Below are 20,893 nucleotides of genomic sequence, written 5' to 3'. Positions count from 1 at the left end.
ACAGCATTGAGCAAGTGAGCCACAGCCTCAGATACCCATTCAAAGAACTGTCTCCAGACTCTTTTTTTTTTTTCTCTCTCCCTACCTTTGATGAGAAAACAATGAAACTACACCTGCATGCTGAAAAACTTACTTGAAACTGTATTGCATTTGAACTTGGGACACTTTGTGGTGTTTTTTTTTTTGTTTTGTGTTGTTTTGACTTTTTAATTTTTTTCCCCTTTGATGAGACAACAACAGAACTACTTCTGAGACACCACCTCCAGGATTGGACTAAACTTTATTGCACTTGAACTTAGAGGTTTTTTTTTTTTCATTTATTTATTTTTTATTTTTTTTAATTCTCTCTCTGTCTCTCTAATGCCAGTTCAGCTTACTGTTCATAAGTACACTATCTCTCCCTGTTTATATCTTTGAAACTTTTGTTTGTTTGTTTGTTTTGTTTTGTTTCACTTGTTTATTTGTTTTTCCCTCTTTCTTTAACTTCTTTGCATTCCCTCTCCTCTCACCATTAAATTCTAAATATCACCATTGTTATTATTACAATCTAGAAAATACTTAATTGCACAAAGTACAGGGACAATAACAACACCAAGAACAATCATGGGAAGACAAAAAAAACAGGGAAACCAGTTTCCCCACACCAAAAAATTAGTACAGGAACCAGAGGGAAATGAAGAAAACAGATACTCAGATCCATACTCCAACAAAATGAAGATAAACTATGCCAAAGAACCCAATGAAGCCCTCAAGAACAATCTAAAAGAAGAAATACTACACCTGCATACTGAAAAACTTACTGAACTGTATTGCATTTGAACTTGGGACACTTTGTGGGGTTTTTTTCTTTATGTTGTTTTGTTTTGTTTTAGTTTTTTCTCCTTTGATGAGACAACAGCAGAAATACTTCTGAGACACCATCTCTAGGATTGGAGGCTAAGGAACTAACACCAAAATTATTGTCTGAAATTCTATTGCATTTGTACTTGGATATTTTATTCATTTATTTGTTTTTATTTATATTTTTATTTTCTTTTATTCTTTATCTTCAATCCTCTCTCTGTCTCTCTAATGCTTGTTCAGCTTACTACTGATTAGTACACTATCTCTCCCTGTTTCTATCTTTGCAACTGGTGTTTGTTTTGTTTTTTTCTACCTGTTTCTTTATATGTTTTTCCTTTTTTCTTTAACTTCTTTGCTTTCCATCTCCTCTCACCCGTCCATTCTAAATATCACCATTGTTATTATTACAAGCTAGAAAATACTTAACTCCACACAGCACAGGGATAAAAACAACACCAAGGGCAAGATGGGAAGACAGAAAAAACAGGGAAACCAGTTTCTCCACAGCAAAACATTAGGACAGGAACCAGAGGGAAATGAAGAAAACAGATACTCAGATCCAGACTCCAACAAAATGAAGATAAACTATGCCAAAGAACCCAATGAAGCCCACAAGAATAATCTAAATGAAGAAATACTACAGGTAATCAATGAGAATTTTATAGAGATGATACTGGATATGGTCAACCAAAATGTACAGGAGACACTCAAGAAATTCCAAGACAACAAAAATAGAGAATTTGAAAAAGCACAAGAAGAAATAAAAGAAACCATAGAAGCACTGTATAAACACCAAAGTGAAACAGAGAACATGATTAATAAACACATAAATGAACTCAGGACAAAAATAGACAACATTAAAGAGGAAGGGACTCAGGATATGGAAAACCTCAGAAAAAAAGAACGAAAGAGAATTGCAAAACAAAATGGAAGGCCAATCCAGCAGAATAGAACAAACAGAAGACAGAATCTCAGAACTTGAAGATGAAATGGTAATTAAAGGAAAAACAGAAGAACTATTAGTTAAACAACTCAAGACCTGTGAAAAGAAAATGCAAGAACTCACCGACTCCATCAAAACACCAAACCTGAGAATCATGGGCATTGAAGAAGGAGAAGAGGTGCAAGCGAAGGGAATGTGTAATATATTCAACAAAATAATAACAGAAAATTTCCCAAATCTAGAGAAATCTATTCCCATACAGATGCAAGAGGCCTCCAGGACACCAAACAGACCAGATCAAAATAGAACTACCCCATGGCATATAATCATTAAAACAAAAATTACAGAAACTAGAGAAAGAATATTGAAGGCTGTAAGAGAAAAAAACAAATAAAATACAAAGGTAAACCCATCAAAATCACACCAGACTTCTCAACAGAAATATTAAAAGCAAGAAGAGCTTGGGGTGAGATCTTCCAGGCACTGAATGAAAATAACTTCAACCCCAGGATACTCTACCCAGCAAAACTATCATTCAAAATAGATGGAGCAATAAAAGTCTTCCATGATAAGCAGAAACTAAAACAATATGTGACCACAAAGCCACCACTACAAAAGATTCTTCAAGGAATTCTGCAAACAAAAAGTGAAACCCAACATAACCATGAAAGGGCAGGCAGCATCAAACTACAAGAAAAGAAAAAGCAGGAAAGTAGAGAGTAACCTCAACTTAGGTATACACAATCAAACCTTCAAACAACTAAGACAAGTAAATGACAGGAATCACCACATAAATATCACTACTAACACTTAATGTTAATGGACTTAATTCCCCCATCAAAAGGCACTGTTTGACTAAATGGATTAAAAAGGAAGATCCAAGAATTTGTTGCTTACAGGAGACCCATCTCACTGACAGAAATAAGCATAGGATTAGATTGAAAGGCTGAAAGAAGATTGACCAAGCCAATGGCCCCTGAAAACAGGCAGGAGTAGCAATACTTATCTCTGACAAAGTAGACTTCAAGCCTACATTGATCAAGTGAGATAAGGAAGGACATTCCATACTAATAAAAGGGGAAATAGTCCAAAAGGAAATAACAATTATCAACCTATATGCACCCAATGTCAAGGCACCCAATTTCATCAAACATACATTGAAGGACCTAAAAGCATACATTAACTGCAACACAGTGGTCATGGGAGGTTTTAACATCCCATTGTCATCAATAGATAGGTCATCCAAACAAAAAATCAATAAAGAAATCCTAGATCTAAAGTACACAATAGATCAAATGGACCTACTTAATGTCTACAGAACATTTTATCCAACTTCTACACAATATACATTTTTCTCAGCAGCCCACAGAACCTTCTCCAAAATAGATCATATCCTAGGGCACAAAGCAAGGCTCAGCGAATATAAGAAAATGGAAATTATACCATGCATTCTATCTGATCACAATGCAATAAAACTAGAACGCAACAACAAAAGTAAACACAAAAAACATGCAAACAGCTGGAAACTGAAAAACTCATTGCTTAGTGAACAGTGGGTCATTGATGAAATAAAAGAAGAAATTAAAAAGTACACGGAAGTCAATGAAAATGAACACAACCTGCTAGAACCTATGGGACACAGCAAAGGCAGTCCTGAGAGGAAAGTTTATAGCCATGAGTGCATATATTAAAAAGACTGAAAGATCCCAAAACAATGACCTAATGATACATCTCAGACTCCTAAAAAAACAAGAACAAGCAAATCCCAAAACAAATAGAAGGAGAGAAATAATAAAAATAAGAACTGAAATCAATGAAATATAAACCAAAAAAACTTACAAAGAATTAATGAAACAATTAGTTGGTTATTTGAAAAAATAAACAAGATCGACAGACCCTGGCAAACCTGACTGAAATGAGGAGAGAAAAAAAACTAAATTAGTAGAATTAGGAATGCAAAAGGGGAGATAACAACAATCACCATCAAGTTCAGGAAATCATCAGAGACTACTTTGAGAACCTATATTCAAATAAATTTGAAAATCTTAAAGAAATGGACAGATTTCTAGAAACATATGATCATCCAAAACTGAACCAAGAGGATATTAATCACCTGACTAGATCTATAACACAAAATGAAATTGAAGCAGCAATCAAAAGTCTCCACAAAAAGAAAAGTCCAGGACCTGATGGATTCTCTGCTGAATTCTATCAGACCTTTAAAGAAGAACTGACACCAACCCTCCTTAAACTGTTCCACGAAGTAGAAAGGGAAGGAAAACTGCCTAACACATTTTATGAAGCCAATATTACACTTATCCCAAAACCAGGCACAGACACCTCCAAAAAGGAGAACTATAGGCCAATCTCTTTAATGAACATTGATGGAAAAATCCTCAATAAAATAATGGCAAAACAAATTCAACAACACATCAAAAAGATCATTCACCATGACCAAGTAGGCTTCATCCCAAGAATGCAGGGGTGGTTCATCATACGAAAATCAATAAATGTAATAAACTACATTAACAGAAGCAAAGACAAAAACCACTTGATCATCTCAATAGATGCAGAAAAAGCCTTTGATACGATCCAAAACTATTTCATGATAAAAACTCAAGAAAACTAGGAATAGAATGAAAGTACCTCAACATTATAAAAGCCATATATGACAAACCTACAGCCAGCATATACTTAATGGAGAAAGACTGAAACCATTCCCTCTAAAATCAGGAACTAGACAAGGATGCCCACTATCTCCACTCCTATTCAACATAGTACTGGAATTCCTAGCCAGAGCAATTAGGCAAGAAGAAGGAATAAAAGGAATACAAATAGGTAAAGAAGCTGTCAAAATATCCCTATTTGCAGACGATATGATCCTATACCTTAAAGACCCAAAAAACCTAACTCAGAAGCTTGTAGACATCATCAATAGCTACAGCAAGGTAGCAGGATATAAAATCAACATAGAAAAATCATTAGCATTTCTATACCCTAATAATGAACAGACAAAGACTATATGAAAACAATTCTGTTTACAATAGCCTAAAAAAATCAAATACCTAAGTGTGAACTTAACAAAGTATGTGAATGACCTCTACAAGGAAAACTATAATCTTCTGAAGAAAGAGATTGAGGAAGACTATAGAAAGTGGAGAGATCTCCCATGCTCATGGATTGGTAGAATCAGCATAGTAAAAATGTCTTTGCTCCCAAAAGTAATATACATGTTTAATGCAATTCCCACCAAAATCCTAATGACATTCATCAAAGAGGTTGAAAAATCTACCATTAAATTTATATGGAGACTCAAGAGGCCATGAATAGCCAAGGCAATGCTCAGTGAAAAGAACAACGGTGGAGGTATCACAATACCCGACTTCAAACTATATTACAAAGCAATAACAATAAAAACAGCATGGTACTGGCACAAAAACAGACATGAAGACCAGTGGAACAGAATAGAAGACCCGGATATGAAGCCACACAACTATAACCAACTTATCTTGACAAAGGGGCTAAAAATACACGATGGAGAAAAGACAGCCTCTTCAACAAAAACTGCTGGGAAAACTGGTTAGCAGTCTGCAGAAAACTGAAACTAGATCCATGTTTATCACCCCATACCAATATTAACTGAAAATGGATCAAGGATCTTAATATCATACCCCAAATTCTAAAGTTGATATTGGAAGCAGTAGAAAATACTCTGGAATTAAAAAGTATAGGTAAGAACTTTCTCAATGGAACCCCAGCAGCACAGCTGCTGCATGGATAAACGGGACTTCATAAAACTAAAAAGCTTCTGCTAATCAAAAGAAATGGTCTCTAAACTGAAGAGAACACCCACAGAGTAGGAGAAAATATTTGCCAGCTACAAATCAGACAAAGGACTGATAACCAGAATATATGTAACTTAAAAAACTAAATTACCCAAAATTAATGAACCAATAAAGAAATGGGTAAGTGATCTAAACAGAGCTTTCTCAAAAGAAGAAATTCAAATGGCCAAAAAACACATTAAAAAAATTCTCACCATCTCTAGCAATAAATGAAATGCAAATTAAAACCACACTAAGATTCCACCTCACCCCTGTTAGAATAGCCATCATTAGCAACACCACTAACAAAAGGTGTTGTGGAGGATGTGGGGAAAAAGGAACCCTCTTACACTACTGGTGGGAATGTAAACTAGTACAAGCACTCTGGAAAAAATTTGGAGGCTACTTAAAAAGCTAAACATTGATCTACCATTTGATCCAGCAATACCACTATTGGGAATATACCCAAAAGACTGTGACAAAGGTTACTCCAGAGGCACCTGCACACCCATGTTTATTGCAGCACTAGTCACAATAGCCAATTTATGGAAACAGCCAAGATGCCCCACTACTGCCGAATGGATCAAGGAAATGTGGTATGTATACACAATGGAATTTTATTCAGCCATGGAGAAGAACAAAATGTTATCATTTGCTGGTCAATGGATGGAATTGGAGAACATCATTCTGAGTGAGGTTAGCCTGGCCCAAAAGACCAAAAATCATATGTTCTCCCTCATAGGCGGACGTTACATCAAGAGCAAACACAACAAGGTGATTGGACTTTGATCACATGATAAAGCGAGAGCACACAAGGAAGGTATGAGGATAGGTAAGACACCTAAAAAACTAGATAGCATTTGTTGCGCTCAACGCAGAGAAACTAAAGCAGATACTTTAAAGCAACTGAGGCCAATAGGAGAAGGGGACCAGGAACTAGAGAAAAGATTAGATCAAAAAGAATTAACCTAGAAGGTAACACACATGCCCAGGAAATCAATGCGAGTCAACTTCCTGTATAGCTATCCTTATCTCAACTAGCAAAAACCCTTGGTCCTTCCTGTTATTGCTTATACTCTCTCTTCACCAAAATTAGAGATAAAGGCAAAATAGTTTCTGCCATGTATCCAGGGGGTAGGGGGAGGTAAGGGAGGGGACAGGGAGGTAAAGGAGGGGGTGGGGGGAGAAATGACCCAAACAATGTATGCACATATGAATAAAAAAAAAGAAAACAAGAAATTAAAGTTGCAATGATTATTATGTTACTGCTAAAAAAAAAGAAGCCTTCTAAAATGAAAGCTATAATGTACTGAAGGAAGATGTTTTAGAAAGCATTGTAATATGGAAAGACCTCCCATGTTTGTGGATTGACAAAACATGTTGACAGCCATATTGCTGAAAAAAATCTATAATTTTGAGGAAACCCCCCTCAAAATTCCAATGACATTTTTCACAGAAATAGATAAAATCCTAAAGTACTTATGGAAATAAAAATGCCTCAAGTCGCCAAAGCAATCCTGAGAAAAATAACAATGCTGGAAGTAACACAAAACCTGACTTTAAACCATACTACAGACCCAAAGAAAAGCCAAATGAGTTACTCTATTACATTCTTAATTGTGTATTGTTTATGATCTGGCCGATTCCAGGCATATCCTGTTGGCCTCTTTTCTATTATATCAAATGCACTTGTTGGCTTCCTTTAGCGTTGGCAATCTCTTCACCTTCCACGTAGTTCTTGTCCTAAGTTTATATGTGCTTCTTTTCCGGCCAAACTGAAAGTTTATCAAATCCTTCTGTTCTTCATTTTGCCCAAGATTCTATTGTGAACCTTGCTGAAACCAGATAACAATAGCCATGCCATACAGCCTGAATATTGTTCTGCCTTGAAGTTTCCTCTGTCAGATTCATTAGTCGTCTCTACTAAACTTAGCCTGAAACAAGGTCAGGATACCAACAAAATGTTGACAAATTTTTTTTTGTCAGAATGTAGCATGACTGGTCTCTAGTCCTATTCTCAATAGAGACCTCGTCCCGATCTGAAACCTCACGAACACAGTCTTTACTCTCTGCATTCCTATTGCCAATCTGGCCTTTTTAGCTTCCCCAGTACCACTGATTAAGCTCTGAATAGAACATTTCAGATTTTTCCAGCCTATATCTGCAAAACTTCACAAAGTTCTCTCAGAAACCAGTTTCAAAGGCTTATAAAACACATGACCAGGAAAAGTCACAGCAATGGCCCCACTTCTCTGGTACCAGTTTTCTGTTATTAGTCAGCCTTCAAACATTGTGAAAAATACCTGAGAGTAACAACTTAAAGGAAGAAAGGTTTATATAGGCCCACAGTTTCAGGGACTTTAGACTTGAAGAGCAGGCTCCATTGTTTCTGGCTTGTGGGGAGGAAGAACATTATGGCAGAGTGGTTGTGGTAGCAAAGGGGCTCATATCATTGTAGCTAGAAACAGAGAGCAAGGGACAGGAAAGGACCGGGCACGGATATAACTTTCAAAATCAATTCCTCTTGACTTCCTCCAACTAAGACCTCTACTTAGGTCCTGCTCCTATTATCCTACTGAGCTATGTACTCATGACTCCATCATTTCTTCATAGCACCACCAGCTGAGACTGCAACTTCATCACATGAGTCTTTGGGGGAGAATACTTCATATTCAATCCATGAAACCAAGATTTATTTGTTTTGTTTTGAATTTTTATTTGGTGGTAAATTTACCTTTAGTCTTGTTTTTGTTTGGTGTACACACATACACACACACAGACACCCCTTTAGAAACTTTAATGTGGGACTGCACAAAGAAACTCTTCTATGTGGTATTCTAATCAAATTATAAGCTAGTGTAAATCTCCGCCAAATATTTTTAGTAAGGTGCTTTGGGGGTACTCAAGGTTCAGTGACTCACTAGGAGAGTTGTTCTCACAACTAAAATTTATTACAGGTGTGGAATATAAAACAAAACCAGGAACAGGAAATGGTGTGTGGTGAAACTATAAGAAATCAGACATAAGCTCCCAAGAATCTTCTTTCATTGAAGTTATGCAGGGCATGCTTACTTTCTCCAGCATTGAATTGCTAGAACACTGTGAAATGTCTCCCAGGAAAACTCACTAGAGATTTACTGATAAATATTCTGTTAGGAGCTAGTCATGTAAGCACTTACTGTCTATCATATACCATAATTCCAGTTTCCCAGAAGAAAATCAGAAAATCAGTGTTTACTAAAAATCATATGGATTTACAGTTTTAGCAAAGTAAATCACTGTTATCAGTTGCTTTTGGGAAACCACCTGAAATTCAGGATCTCATATTCCAATCAAAGCTTAACCTTGCAAAAGACCTTTCTACATAGCAGTAGTACAGTGATATACATACATACATATATGTATATAGAAATATATACATCATTTATATCACTTATTTATACTTATATATAGTTTACATATGATACAAACCTAGATTTTCTATTTAACAAAATAGCAGTGAAAGAACTGCCTATCCCCATTTTAAAGAATTTGAGTACATTTTCCACAATGATTTTTGTTCTACATATAAATATAATAAAAATATATTGATTTCATATTATTAGAACAAAGTGCTTTATTCAGTATTCAGACATGTAGTTATGCTATCCTGACAAATTTTGATGAAGGCAAATGAAATAGACTAAGGAAGTTATTAATAATATAACTTTTTATAAATGAACCTAATGACATCCTCTTGATCATATGTTTCAACAAGTACTTGATATGTATTACTGAATATACTACTAGAATTTCAGTTAGACCACAGCACTTACATTCATCCTTTTCTTCTTTGTGAAAAAATTGAAAATAAGAATTTGTGATTTCTTAGAATACTTCTCACACGCTAAAAGTAAAATTTAATCCAATTTAGAAAAAGATATTTAAAGTTAATTTGGATTTCCAGGTACCTACTGATTTTGAGTGAGATTGCTTGGAAACTATACTTATAAGCCTCTAATTCAGTTTAATAGTATATAACATAATGCTTGAAAATACAGAATCAAAAAGAGTTTTAATTTGATGTATGGAAATGTGTCCAAATTTTTCTTCATCTTACAACTTTTATTCCCTCCAATACATATGTAAGAAAACTCATATTGATGATAGTTGTATTAACATTTTTGCCACATGAAAAATACATCTAATTAAAAGACCTCAATTAGATTTGGTGTATTTGCAATACAGGATTTTTTTAGCATTATAATGAGACACATGAATTTTTAATAACTTATGATGTGCCATTCCTTCTACGATTACAATTAGATAAAGTTACCTTTCTTTGCTTTTCAGTGCTACAGTTTACTGCATAAGATGGTATACATTTGTACTGAACCAGCTATACTGGAGGGTCCATATATGTTGAATTCCCAGTGCATATCACTTAATCTTGTTATATTACCTTTTACTCCACAGAAATGGTGATTTCCAAGAATATGTCACTCTACTCCAACTTCTCCTTTGTCTTGAAACCACATCTACAGTACTTTCCCATTCCTGGTGGAGTTTTCCAAAGAACACCAGAAGGTCATAGGATCATAGGTTAGATAGGTATTGCTTCTGACACCCCTCCATCAGTTCTCTTAGGAGTATATCTTGCCATGCATAGCATCTGGCTCCTTTTGCTAATATATGTGTCTCCTGGTATAGATTTTGCTATGAATAAGACTTTGGTATGCATCCGTAATAATGAATTTATTTCTACTTTAATTTCCCATTGAAAAGGTCCCTATGACAGTGTACTAAATTTGATGCTAACGGTTGTGTTCAAAGATTGCTTTTGCTAAATGTAAGACTCACAGAGCTACTATTGAAGGTCCTACAGAAAACCATTTGTCTTATAATTTATTCTATCCCTTCTTCAACATTCATTAAATGTTTTAACATCTTAAGGAATTCTCAATGCCAAATTTAAAAACGTGACGCTTGTATAAGTTGAGGGTTCAAAATTTGAAAGAGAAATGTAAGGAAAAGAATTATTTCACATGATAACCCAATAATCTATAGTATTCCTGAAAAGGCTGTCTAGTGTGCCACTCTACTACCATCCAATATTATTTGAATATCTTACTTTGCATCACATATGCACAAAGGAATGATACTATCAATAGACAAATAAGATTATCATGATCCCCACATTTTTCCAAAATTACTCGCAATCATTGCTTTATGTACGCTGTCTGCTAAATCCAAAATGGGAATAAACCAGAAATAATTTAGGCAATATCAACCCTATGTTGATTCCTGAATAAACCCTCAAATTGCACTCAGTTCTCTATGGTTTAGTTATAATTAGTGTTCCATTTCTCACTATTTGTTTTCTTGACATATTTAGCTCTATCCATGCAAATGTGAACCACCAAGTGATGTCAAAAGATAGATGCAGTCATAGCTCTAGAAAGGTGATGAAATACTCAAAGTTTTTCAGATTCCACATAGTCAACTTAATACGTAGAATTCAGCAATAGTAGAAAAAGAAAAGGCAAAATGAGGCAAGTTAAATAAGTTTTGTTAGAACAAATCTTACATGACTTGAAGCACCTCACTTTGCTCTAAAGGACATGTGAACAAATTCTGAAGAAAATAGTGACAGTCGACCCATACAAAATTATCCAAATGACAATGAAATCACCCTAAGTTTATCTTTTCAATCCAAGTAGCTACAGACGTTCACCAGTAATGATGAACCCACTACTAGGCTTTTATGATATGTGAAAACATGAGGGCTTTGAGGATAAAAATTAAAAAATAGGGTATGATAAGCACATTAAAGTTAATTGCCCCTGATTTGACACTAACATTGACAAAAGCACAAATTGCATGTAAGATATTGCACAAAATTTGAAATTTGTAGTAGTCAGCTGAACAGACTAGGTTCTCTCTTCCTAGCTCAGGAACTGTTTGGAAGACCTATCTTTAAAGCTTATCAGCTTCCATTTTTAAATAAATGTTGCATTAAATACTCTGCAGATAAAAAGCCTAGTAAAAGTGAGAAGTATGTGTTTGCCATTTGTATCCTTGTTTTTGAAATAGGTCAGTTAAGATAATTTGTCCATTTTTAAATTGGGTTATTCGTTCTCTTAGGGTTGAATTGATTTTATTATATATTTTGAAAACATTCCCTTATCATAAGATGGTTTTTAATTCTTCTCTCTTAATACATGGGATGTCTTTTCACACAGTTAAAGACATCCCATGAGAGTAGAAATCTAGTTATCGGAGGCTGGAGGAAGAAAGGGAGAAGAAGAGGAAAGGAAAGATTTTGATTGTAGAGTACAAAGTTTCAGTGAGACTAGAGGAATAAGTTTTAATGATCTATTAGACAGCATGGTGATCACATTTGTTAATATATTGCATAATTCAAAAATTTCTTAAAATTTTAATGTCCTCAGTATAAAAAACAAGTTGATTGATGTGTTAATTAGCTTAAATGAATCTACCTTCTTTGCATAGATCCAACTGTTATATTGTGACCCATAAATATATGAAATTATTAGTCAATTAAAATAAATTAACAAAACTGAGAAGAAAGCCAAATTTGGCACCAATAGAGAAAATAAACAGCACACTTTGAAATTACTCATGTATTGATACCCATAGTCACTGATATTATGGAAATCCATTTTGTTTATCATGCTTATCTGCTTAATCATTTCAAAAGTTGTCTTTCTCTGGTATTTATAATCATTTAAACATGCACAAATATGTATAAGTGTGTTTCTATGCATATATAGAATCTACTTGTATATTTTTATTCATACCATATAAAATTGTGTTATATAATATATAATGTTATAATATATAATGGTAGGATAATGTATCTATCTATCATCAGTAATACTAGTTCTCCAAACTGCAGACAATATGAGCTTTGTATAAGGCTAATTATAAAATCTCAATAAAGTTTATAGTATGTAATGCTCTAAAACCCAATGTTTGGTTATTTGAAACCATACATTTATACATTCCAAAGCAGAAAGGCTACCCTCAGTTTTTAACCAATGACTGACTCTCCTGTAATAGGCCGCAATTAAAGCCACATTTGCACAACAGTTTCAGCAAAGGAACGAATTCTTTAATTCTGTCTCATCCTTAGGATCAAGTTTATCTCACAAGGTAATCAGGTTTTGATTCCTTGCAAATATAGTCTCTTTTTTCATTTGGACTTGGGCTATTGGTCATAAATGAGAATCAAAAGATGCCAGCATCATTTATCATTTGATTTGACAGATATTTTCTTGTAAGTAAACTTTTTCTTCATAGATAAATGGAGGTAAATGAAGATGAAAAAGAGTGATTTGTGATGTTACTACATGTATTAGAATATTTCATTTTTGTTATGGATCATCTTAATTATATTAATAATACAGCTGTTAAATTAAATGAGACGTCCAAAGTTTCCAAATGCTAAAATGTCTAAATGATGAGATTGTTGGTTTCCTGTATTTTCTAACGACATAAACAGAAAGTTGCAGAATATATATAACGGGAACTTTAGAACTAAGCTATCCAGCCTCATTACTATTTGTTCTTCATCCTTTTCAAAGGTAAGGATTTTATAACCAGTTGTTTTGCTGAAACTTAGTTTTCCACTAGAATCAAAATATACTAAAGTTAATCTGAATGCAATATTTCGTAGAGGTTGTATAGAGGCAGAATCTTCCCATAGCTGACTGAAAGTATTTTGCTTGAAAATTATATAATGGCTGGTAAAAATGGCATGCAAAGGAAAGCCGAAGTTGAAACTTGACCACTTCCAAGAGTATTTACCATTTTTGATAATCTTTTTGCCACACCTCATGCTGTATCCTTCAAGTTCTGTTTCATTTAGGACTCGAGGCCCAATTTCTCTGTATTGCTGTGCCTTAAGCAAGGTAAGCCATTGTTGTTTGTAAGCAGATGATAGCCATTCTGAAGGTATTAGACGATCTTGTTCAATAAGTCTTGTGGAGGCCAAGTCACAGATAAGATGCTGAAATCTCAATTTTTTAAACACTGGTTGAAACATTATTCCTTTTCTCATTTCAAGAAAAGTGGTATTACTAACATATTTCAAGTGCTTCAAAAACCAGCTACCAGCGTTCCTTAAAAGCTGATTCATTGTGCCTTTCCAACCTGGATTAAGGCGAAGGAACATCCACCCTTTAAGTGTGGTGTATACATCCATCTCCTTTTGCATTACTAGTAAATCAGAAGAAGAAATTAGCAGATACATGAGTTCTATGTTGATTTTTTTGTAAAGTTCAACACTTGGGTGCGTCATTAAATTGTGAAGAAGCCATTCAAAGCACCGTGTCTTTACAGAATCTAGCCCATAGGTTTCTGCTGCTACATGATAACCACATACAGTTTTTGCATTAATTGTTTCCTTCATGGTCTCATCACATTGATGAATTAAGTCCTCTACCTGAAGCAGACATGCTGTTGCCAAAATACCTGGAATTTGAAGGGGCTCTATTAAGAAGTCCTCATCCCTGTACAAGGAACCTAGTACAAAATGCAAGGAGTGGACGTCTATATTCTGGTCATTAACCTCCAGTTCAATGGTATCTTCATGCACTTCGTTCCAAGAACCTCTGAACATATTAGCAAAGTATCCTGACTGACATAAAAATATTTTGTGTAAACACCACACTTTCCCCAGAGCACGGATTTTAATATCACTGATCTTTCCTTTCAAAAATAAAGTTTGGTAAGCATATTTAGATGAGATCTTAACTTTTTTCCTGTGGCTTGTGCTGAGGACTTGCTGTCGATCTTCTTTCTGGTCCTGAGAATTGGGGTTGTCAGAGTTTGGGTCCAAACAGTAGCCACTGTTCCGCTTGCGCTTGCGACTGCCTGATATGTAACTGGGGCCTGCTATGGCTTCTGGCTGCTGTGCATTGATAACGCCTGGCTCCCTGCATTGTAAGACCCGGCTGCTTAAAAGCCCCATGGATGAAACCTTCCAGAGCCCCTAAAAGAGACCCGTGTAGAAGCTTCCTCCTCATGACATCGCTGCGGCTTGCTACCACTGTCTTTGCCCTAGCCTCTTTGGGGTGGTTTAGAACAGTCTCAGATGTCACAGAGAAGAGGCATTCTTCATTGTTGGGCGCTGCTGCTCTTGACCTGTGGCCCCGCCCCCTGGCAACAGTCCCTATCTCTTGAGCCTGACCCAGTCTCTGAGTTTCCTTTTCTCTTTTTCTTCTTTTTCTCTTTCTCTGCTCCTTTCTCCATCCATTCCTCTCCTTCCTTCCTCCTTTCCTTCCTTCCTTCCCTCCTTCTTTCCTTCCTTCTCTATCTCTCTCTTCTCCCCCTTTCTCCCTCCCCCATCCTATTTTCATTTCTACTGTTTTCTTAAAAAGGGGTGTCACTGTGTTGCCCACACTTGCCTGTATTGTCTCAAACCGCTGCCTCAGTCACAGGAATTCAGTTTTACTATTCTATAAGGAAATGGCCGAGTCAGGGCCTTTTTGATAAGTGTTAACGCCTATTCCCATTCCCATTCCTGGGGTATAACAGAACACCAGTCAGGGATTTTGAATATAATCACTTACCAACTACTTTTTTGCAATTTAAATGATGAAGAGTGGTTCCTCATTAGTTTATTTTCATTTTGATAACTATAGAAGACAAATACTAATTTCAAACAGATGAAAACTTATCTTCATTTTTTTTGCTTATTTGCATATAGGTTTATATATAATATATAAAATACATTATACTTATATAAACAATATATATACATGAATAATATATAAATAAATACTACATACTATATATTACAATTATTATATAATGTATTATGATATAATATACTCTTTTGATTGCTAGAGGCTCCTAATGATGTGAGGATATTGAGGCAATTTCTATATTTAATATGGGATTTTTTATGTTCTTCTGTTCATGAGTTTACTGGGATTATTTGCTGTAAAGACATTTTTAATTCTTAAGTCATATTTTTCTATTTGTTTTAGAAAAAAGAAAGTCTCACCTCATCAGAAATCAGATAAGCATTCTATATTTTCTTGCTGAATTTTATTAATGCTACTCAACTCTATTTAAAATCTAAATATTAAAATTTTCATGAATTTGTGAAATCTCATATTTTGAAATGACAGAACATTACACAAAACAGTAATACAGTATAATACAAATGTTTGCAAACAGAAAAATGTGCATCTAGGTACATACGCACAGAGAAAATACTGAAAGTAATAGGAAAACCATCCACCACAGATTGTCTTTGATTGATTGCATTACAAGAAGTGTCAGAATAAAGCCCATACACGATTGATTGCATGATGATTTTCATACTTCTAAACTGTGCTTTATATGAGTTTTGCTTTCTCTTTAGTGAGTGCAAGAACTTTTATGTCTTCACAGAACAAAGCAATCTCACTTCCAAAAGGGTAAGAATAATATGTTTGAACAAAAATTGAAATGACAAGATTATTTTGCAGAATGATTTTTATCTGTTTCATTCAGTATCAGAACCTCAGCAACAAAAGCAGCGTTTGGTAGATGTTCACTAAATATTTTCAGAATCAACAAAGATATTCACTCTAACTATTGAACATAGTTGGTTTCACTACTTTTTAATTTTTATTTCCTTAAATCAGCAGGGTATTCAGTTGACAAATCATAATTGTACTATATTTATGGTACAAATGTGATTTTGATACAATGATTCATCAAATCAATTAACACATTTATCGCCTTCTTACTGAACATTTTTGTGGTGATATATTTGAAATTTACTCTCTTAGTTATTTTGGGGTATGCAAAACATTATTATTGTTTTTCCTTTCAGAAACCTAGGACAATTTTACATATTGAATATCAGAAGTATAATCTTTCATTTACAAAGATTGTAATATTCTTTTAGTCTATACATCCTCAAAACTGTTTTTAAGAAGTTTTCTTTCATATAGTATGAATTGTTTCTCCAAGTGCTGCTTGACAATTGCCTCTCTAAACTCAGTAATTCTGTATCTATTATCAAAGTCCTTGGAGGTAAGAAAATTTGTTTTCTTCACTCTTTTGACCATCTCTGTTTCTTGTAGCATTGATTTTGGATTCACCTAAGTAGCCTTCTTTAGATTTAGGCCTTCTTTTATTCCTAATGGTAGTATACAAGAATTATCTGTGAAAAGAGTGAAGAATTACCACACTAGATATTAAGGGCTATGTCTCCATGAGCTCACTAATTTTGGCTTGTAGCAACACCACAGAGTACTGCCTTGTTACCTCATTAGAGAACTTTCTCTTTCTATAATGATTCTGGTCTTAGGTCTTTCATCTCTAATTTGTACTCACAAATGCTTAAACAGTGGAAATGCTTATTATCTGCTAAACTGTAGTGAAGAGAAAGGAGCAACTTTCAAGTACTAAGCAAATGACAGAAGCCTTATAAAAGAGGTCAAACCTGAAAGGACTTAAATAACTGCGTTTTATTGTGATAGAAATTGGAGAGAATGTGGGAAAGAGATAACTTGATGTTGTAGAAGAGAGCACATCAAAGGAACAAAAAGTGTTCAACAATATCCTGAGTAGAAATCCTAGCAGTGGGGCAGGACATACTGTCACATGACTATAATCTCAACTAGGCAAGAGCCAGAAGTAGAATTGTGGTAGGAGGCTAGCCCCAGGCAAAACAGCAAAACCATATCTTAAAAATAACACATAAATGGCTGGAGGCATTACTCAAGCAGCAGAGTGCTTTCCTAGCAAGTACATGGCCCTGAGTTTAAATTCTGTACTCAAAAAAAAATGCCAGCAGTGTATGTTTCTGTGACCAGAACTGAAAAAATATATAGATGCCAGTATGTGTATATGCATAATACTATGCAATAATTTTAAGATGTAATTTTATGTAATAAAAGTAATTTAATATTCATATATTGAATTCTTTTTATTTGTACATATTAATTATATAAAGAAGTTACACCAATGCTGTTTCACACATGCATATATTGTACAATGATAAAATTAGCCCCTTATATTGCTGTTTTCTCTGTCTCCCCTCCCCAACAACTGTTCTTTTTTATTAGCATATAATAGTTGTACAGAGGGATACATTGTGATATTTACATATGTGTTTACAATATATCTTAGATTTACCCACTCCATTGTTCTCCCTCCTCCACCCCCCTTCTTAGGACAATTTCAACAGGTTTTATTATTCTATTTTCATGTATGAATATAAGATATCTCCACCATACTCACACTCATTCACCTTTTCCCTATACCCTCTGCCTTCTTTTCCCTGGAAAAGACCTGTTTTGCCCTCCTGTCCTTCGTTTTTTAAACTATATATTGATAACTTAAGGGCCTTTCATTTTAGCATTTCAGCCTGTACATATATATATATCATGCTTTAATCAAATTAACCCCCATTACTTACTCTTTTTCTCTCACCCCCTCCCCTATTATCCAACAGCTCACAGTGCATTCTGTTATATAATATTCATATATAGATAGGTTATTTCACTATGCTTCATTCTCTAACATTTTCTTTCCCTCTCTCACCTCCCATAGTCCTCTCAGAGAGACCCACAATACAATCTTGTTCTCTCTCACACTATATGCATATATATGATCATATGTGTATTTATGTGTATATTTGATTTGTAGTTCTAGCTTCCACATATGAGGGCAAACATGTGACCTTTGACATTTTCAGTCTGGATTAGTTTACTTAACATGAGGTTTTCCAGGTCTATCCATTTACCAGCAAGCAACATAATATACTTCTTTACAACTAAATAAAACTCCATTTTGTGTATATGATATATTTTCTTAACCCATTCATCAGTTGTGGGGCATCTGGGCTGTTTCCAAAACTTGGCTGTTATGAATAATCCCTTACTATTTTTCAACAGATTTCAGTGAGTTACCTTGTGCCAGTTTCATACATTAATATGATACATTTTGCCATTATTCTCCTCCCACATTATTCTCTTTCCCTCTTCCCTTCCCCCTCATCCCTCCAGAAAGTCCCTGTATTACATTTATGTTTTTGTATATATGCATGTGTATTATGTACATATATATATATATATATATATATATATATATATACAGATTCCACATTTGAGAAAGAACATGCAACCTTTGTTCTTCTGAACCTGTCTTACTTCACCTAACATGATGATCTCTAGTTTCATCCATTTTCCTGCAAGTGTCAGAATTTCATTCTTTCTGATTGAATAATATTCCATTGTGTACACATACCACATTTTCTTTATGCATTAATTGGTTGAAGGGCATCTAGGCTGATTGTAAAGCTTGGCTATTGTGAATAATGCTGCAATAAATATGGACGTGCAAGTTACTCTATTGTACCTTGACTTATTCCTTCAGATATATGCCCAAGAATGGCATTTCTGGGTCATATGGTTATCCTATTTTCAGTTTTTCATGGAACCTCCTTGCTGCTTTCCATAATAGCTGCACTTATTTACAGTCCAACCATAAGTGTATAAGAGCTCCTTTTTCCCACATCCTCACCAACATTTGTTGTTGTTTGTGTTCTTGATGGTAATCATTCTGACTGGGGTGAGATGAAATTTCTATATCATTTGATTTGTGTTTCCTTGATGGTCAGAGGTTGGAGGCACAGGGCTCTCAGTCTTGTCTGGCAGCAAACACATGCTGGGATGCCATTCTTGGAAGCTGGTCTTAGTGCTTTTTTAGTACCCACCCAACAGTTTACCTCCATGTATATGTGTGCGTGTGGTGGGGGGTAGACATCAAGCTATTTGAGGGGTCTGGGTTCAGGGCTCTCAGATACACTAAACAGCCAACATTCATACCAAGGAGGCAGTTTCTGGAGCCTGAGCCCTCTGCCAACCATGGGCTCAGTGCTTTGTTACTGTTGTGACTCTCAGTTGATGGGACACACTTTTACAAGGAACACTAGGGCTTCTGTTCACCATGCCTTTTAATGACTAAATTTCCTGATACTTAAACTTCTCATAAGGAGCACATTAGATTCACTCTTACAGTGTCTTGTGTTGTAGTTGTCTCCCATCCCGTCACTTTGGCAGTGTGCCCAAAGACTTTCAGAGATTTGATCTTTGTGATCAAGTTTCCAGTGTAGTTCCATCTTAATATGCATACAATGTTTGGGTCATTCTATGAGATCAACTTTTTTTTAGATTCTACAAATGGGTGAGACCACATGGTATTTGTTTTTCCGTGCCTGATTTATTTCATATAATATGTCTTCCAGTGTCACTTACGTTGTTGCAAAAGACAGAATTTCTCTTGATGCTGAATATTTGTTAGGAAAATGCCACACATTGCACACAAAGGAGGTTCACTAGAGGTATCTCATGTCCAAAAGTTTAAAAAGCAGGCTGGCTGGCCAAGAAAAAAATGGCCTTAAGTAGCATTTGGGAGAAAGCAAGGGCTAGGGACGGGCAAAGAGAGGTGGCAGGAGATAAGGGACAGCGGGGCTTTGTTCTGCAAGGGATGAAACCAGCTGTGGCTCAGGCTGCAGAATAATGGCAAGGGGCAGTTCTTATCAAATGTAATTTGATTTTGTAAATATGTCAGATTTTCTTTTTATTTTCATCCATAAATGGACGTAGCTTGATTGCATATCTTGCCTATTGTAAATGCTACTGCTATAAACATGGAGTACACAGGAAGGGGGGAAGGGCGACAGGCCGCAAGATCAGGCCTAGGCAGTCAGGGTCATTTGTCCCAGAGGGAGTGGTGCCTTGTACAAGCCCTGCCTACACGAGCCCTGCTCCTAGTCCCACCTCATACCTGGCACCAGACCCAGCCCTTATAAGCCAATTGTTAACTCAAGGTTATAGTCCCCAAAATAACACATTACTGTGGTCTCTAAACTTCTCAGCTTTTCTTTTTATTTTCATCCATAAATGGACACAGCTTGATTGGATATTTTGCCTGTTGTAAATGCTACTGCTATAAACATAGGAGTGTAGATATCACTTTAATATTAACACTTCATTATCTTTGGATGTATAAAAAGTAGTTATAGAGGTGGATCAATGATAATTCATATTTTTGAGCAACTTCTATACTGTTTTTCCATAATGGCTATACTAAGTTATGCTCACACTCATAACAACCCATAACAACTGGGACAAGGAGGACTAATTTGGACATTAAAAAGATCATACAGTGTGATTAAGTGGATTTAATCCTGGTGATGCAAGTATGGTTGAATTTATGCAAGTCAATAAACATAATCCAACACATAAACAGAATAAAGGACAAAAATGACACA

At 35.2% G+C, this 20,893-nt stretch overlaps 1 protein-coding gene across 1 annotated transcript; it reads right to left on the bottom strand.

Moving 5' to 3' along the window:
• Nucleotides 1-13,027: 13,027 nt before the first annotated feature.
• LOC109703369 (germ cell-less protein-like 2) lies at nt 13,028-14,584 on the bottom strand. Its single transcript, XM_020188458.1, has one exon. It carries the CDS (start codon nt 14,582-14,584, stop codon nt 13,028-13,030), a length of 1,557 nt encoding a protein of 518 aa, XP_020044047.1.
• Nucleotides 14,585-20,893: the final 6,309 nt, after the last annotated feature.

Source organism: Castor canadensis, chromosome X, assembly GCF_047511655.1.
Source record: "Castor canadensis chromosome X, mCasCan1.hap1v2, whole genome shotgun sequence".
NCBI lineage: Eukaryota > Metazoa > Chordata > Mammalia > Rodentia > Castoridae > Castor > Castor canadensis.
The sequence above is the reverse complement of the archived record's forward strand: the minus strand, read 5'-3'. Positions and strand labels throughout refer to the sequence as shown.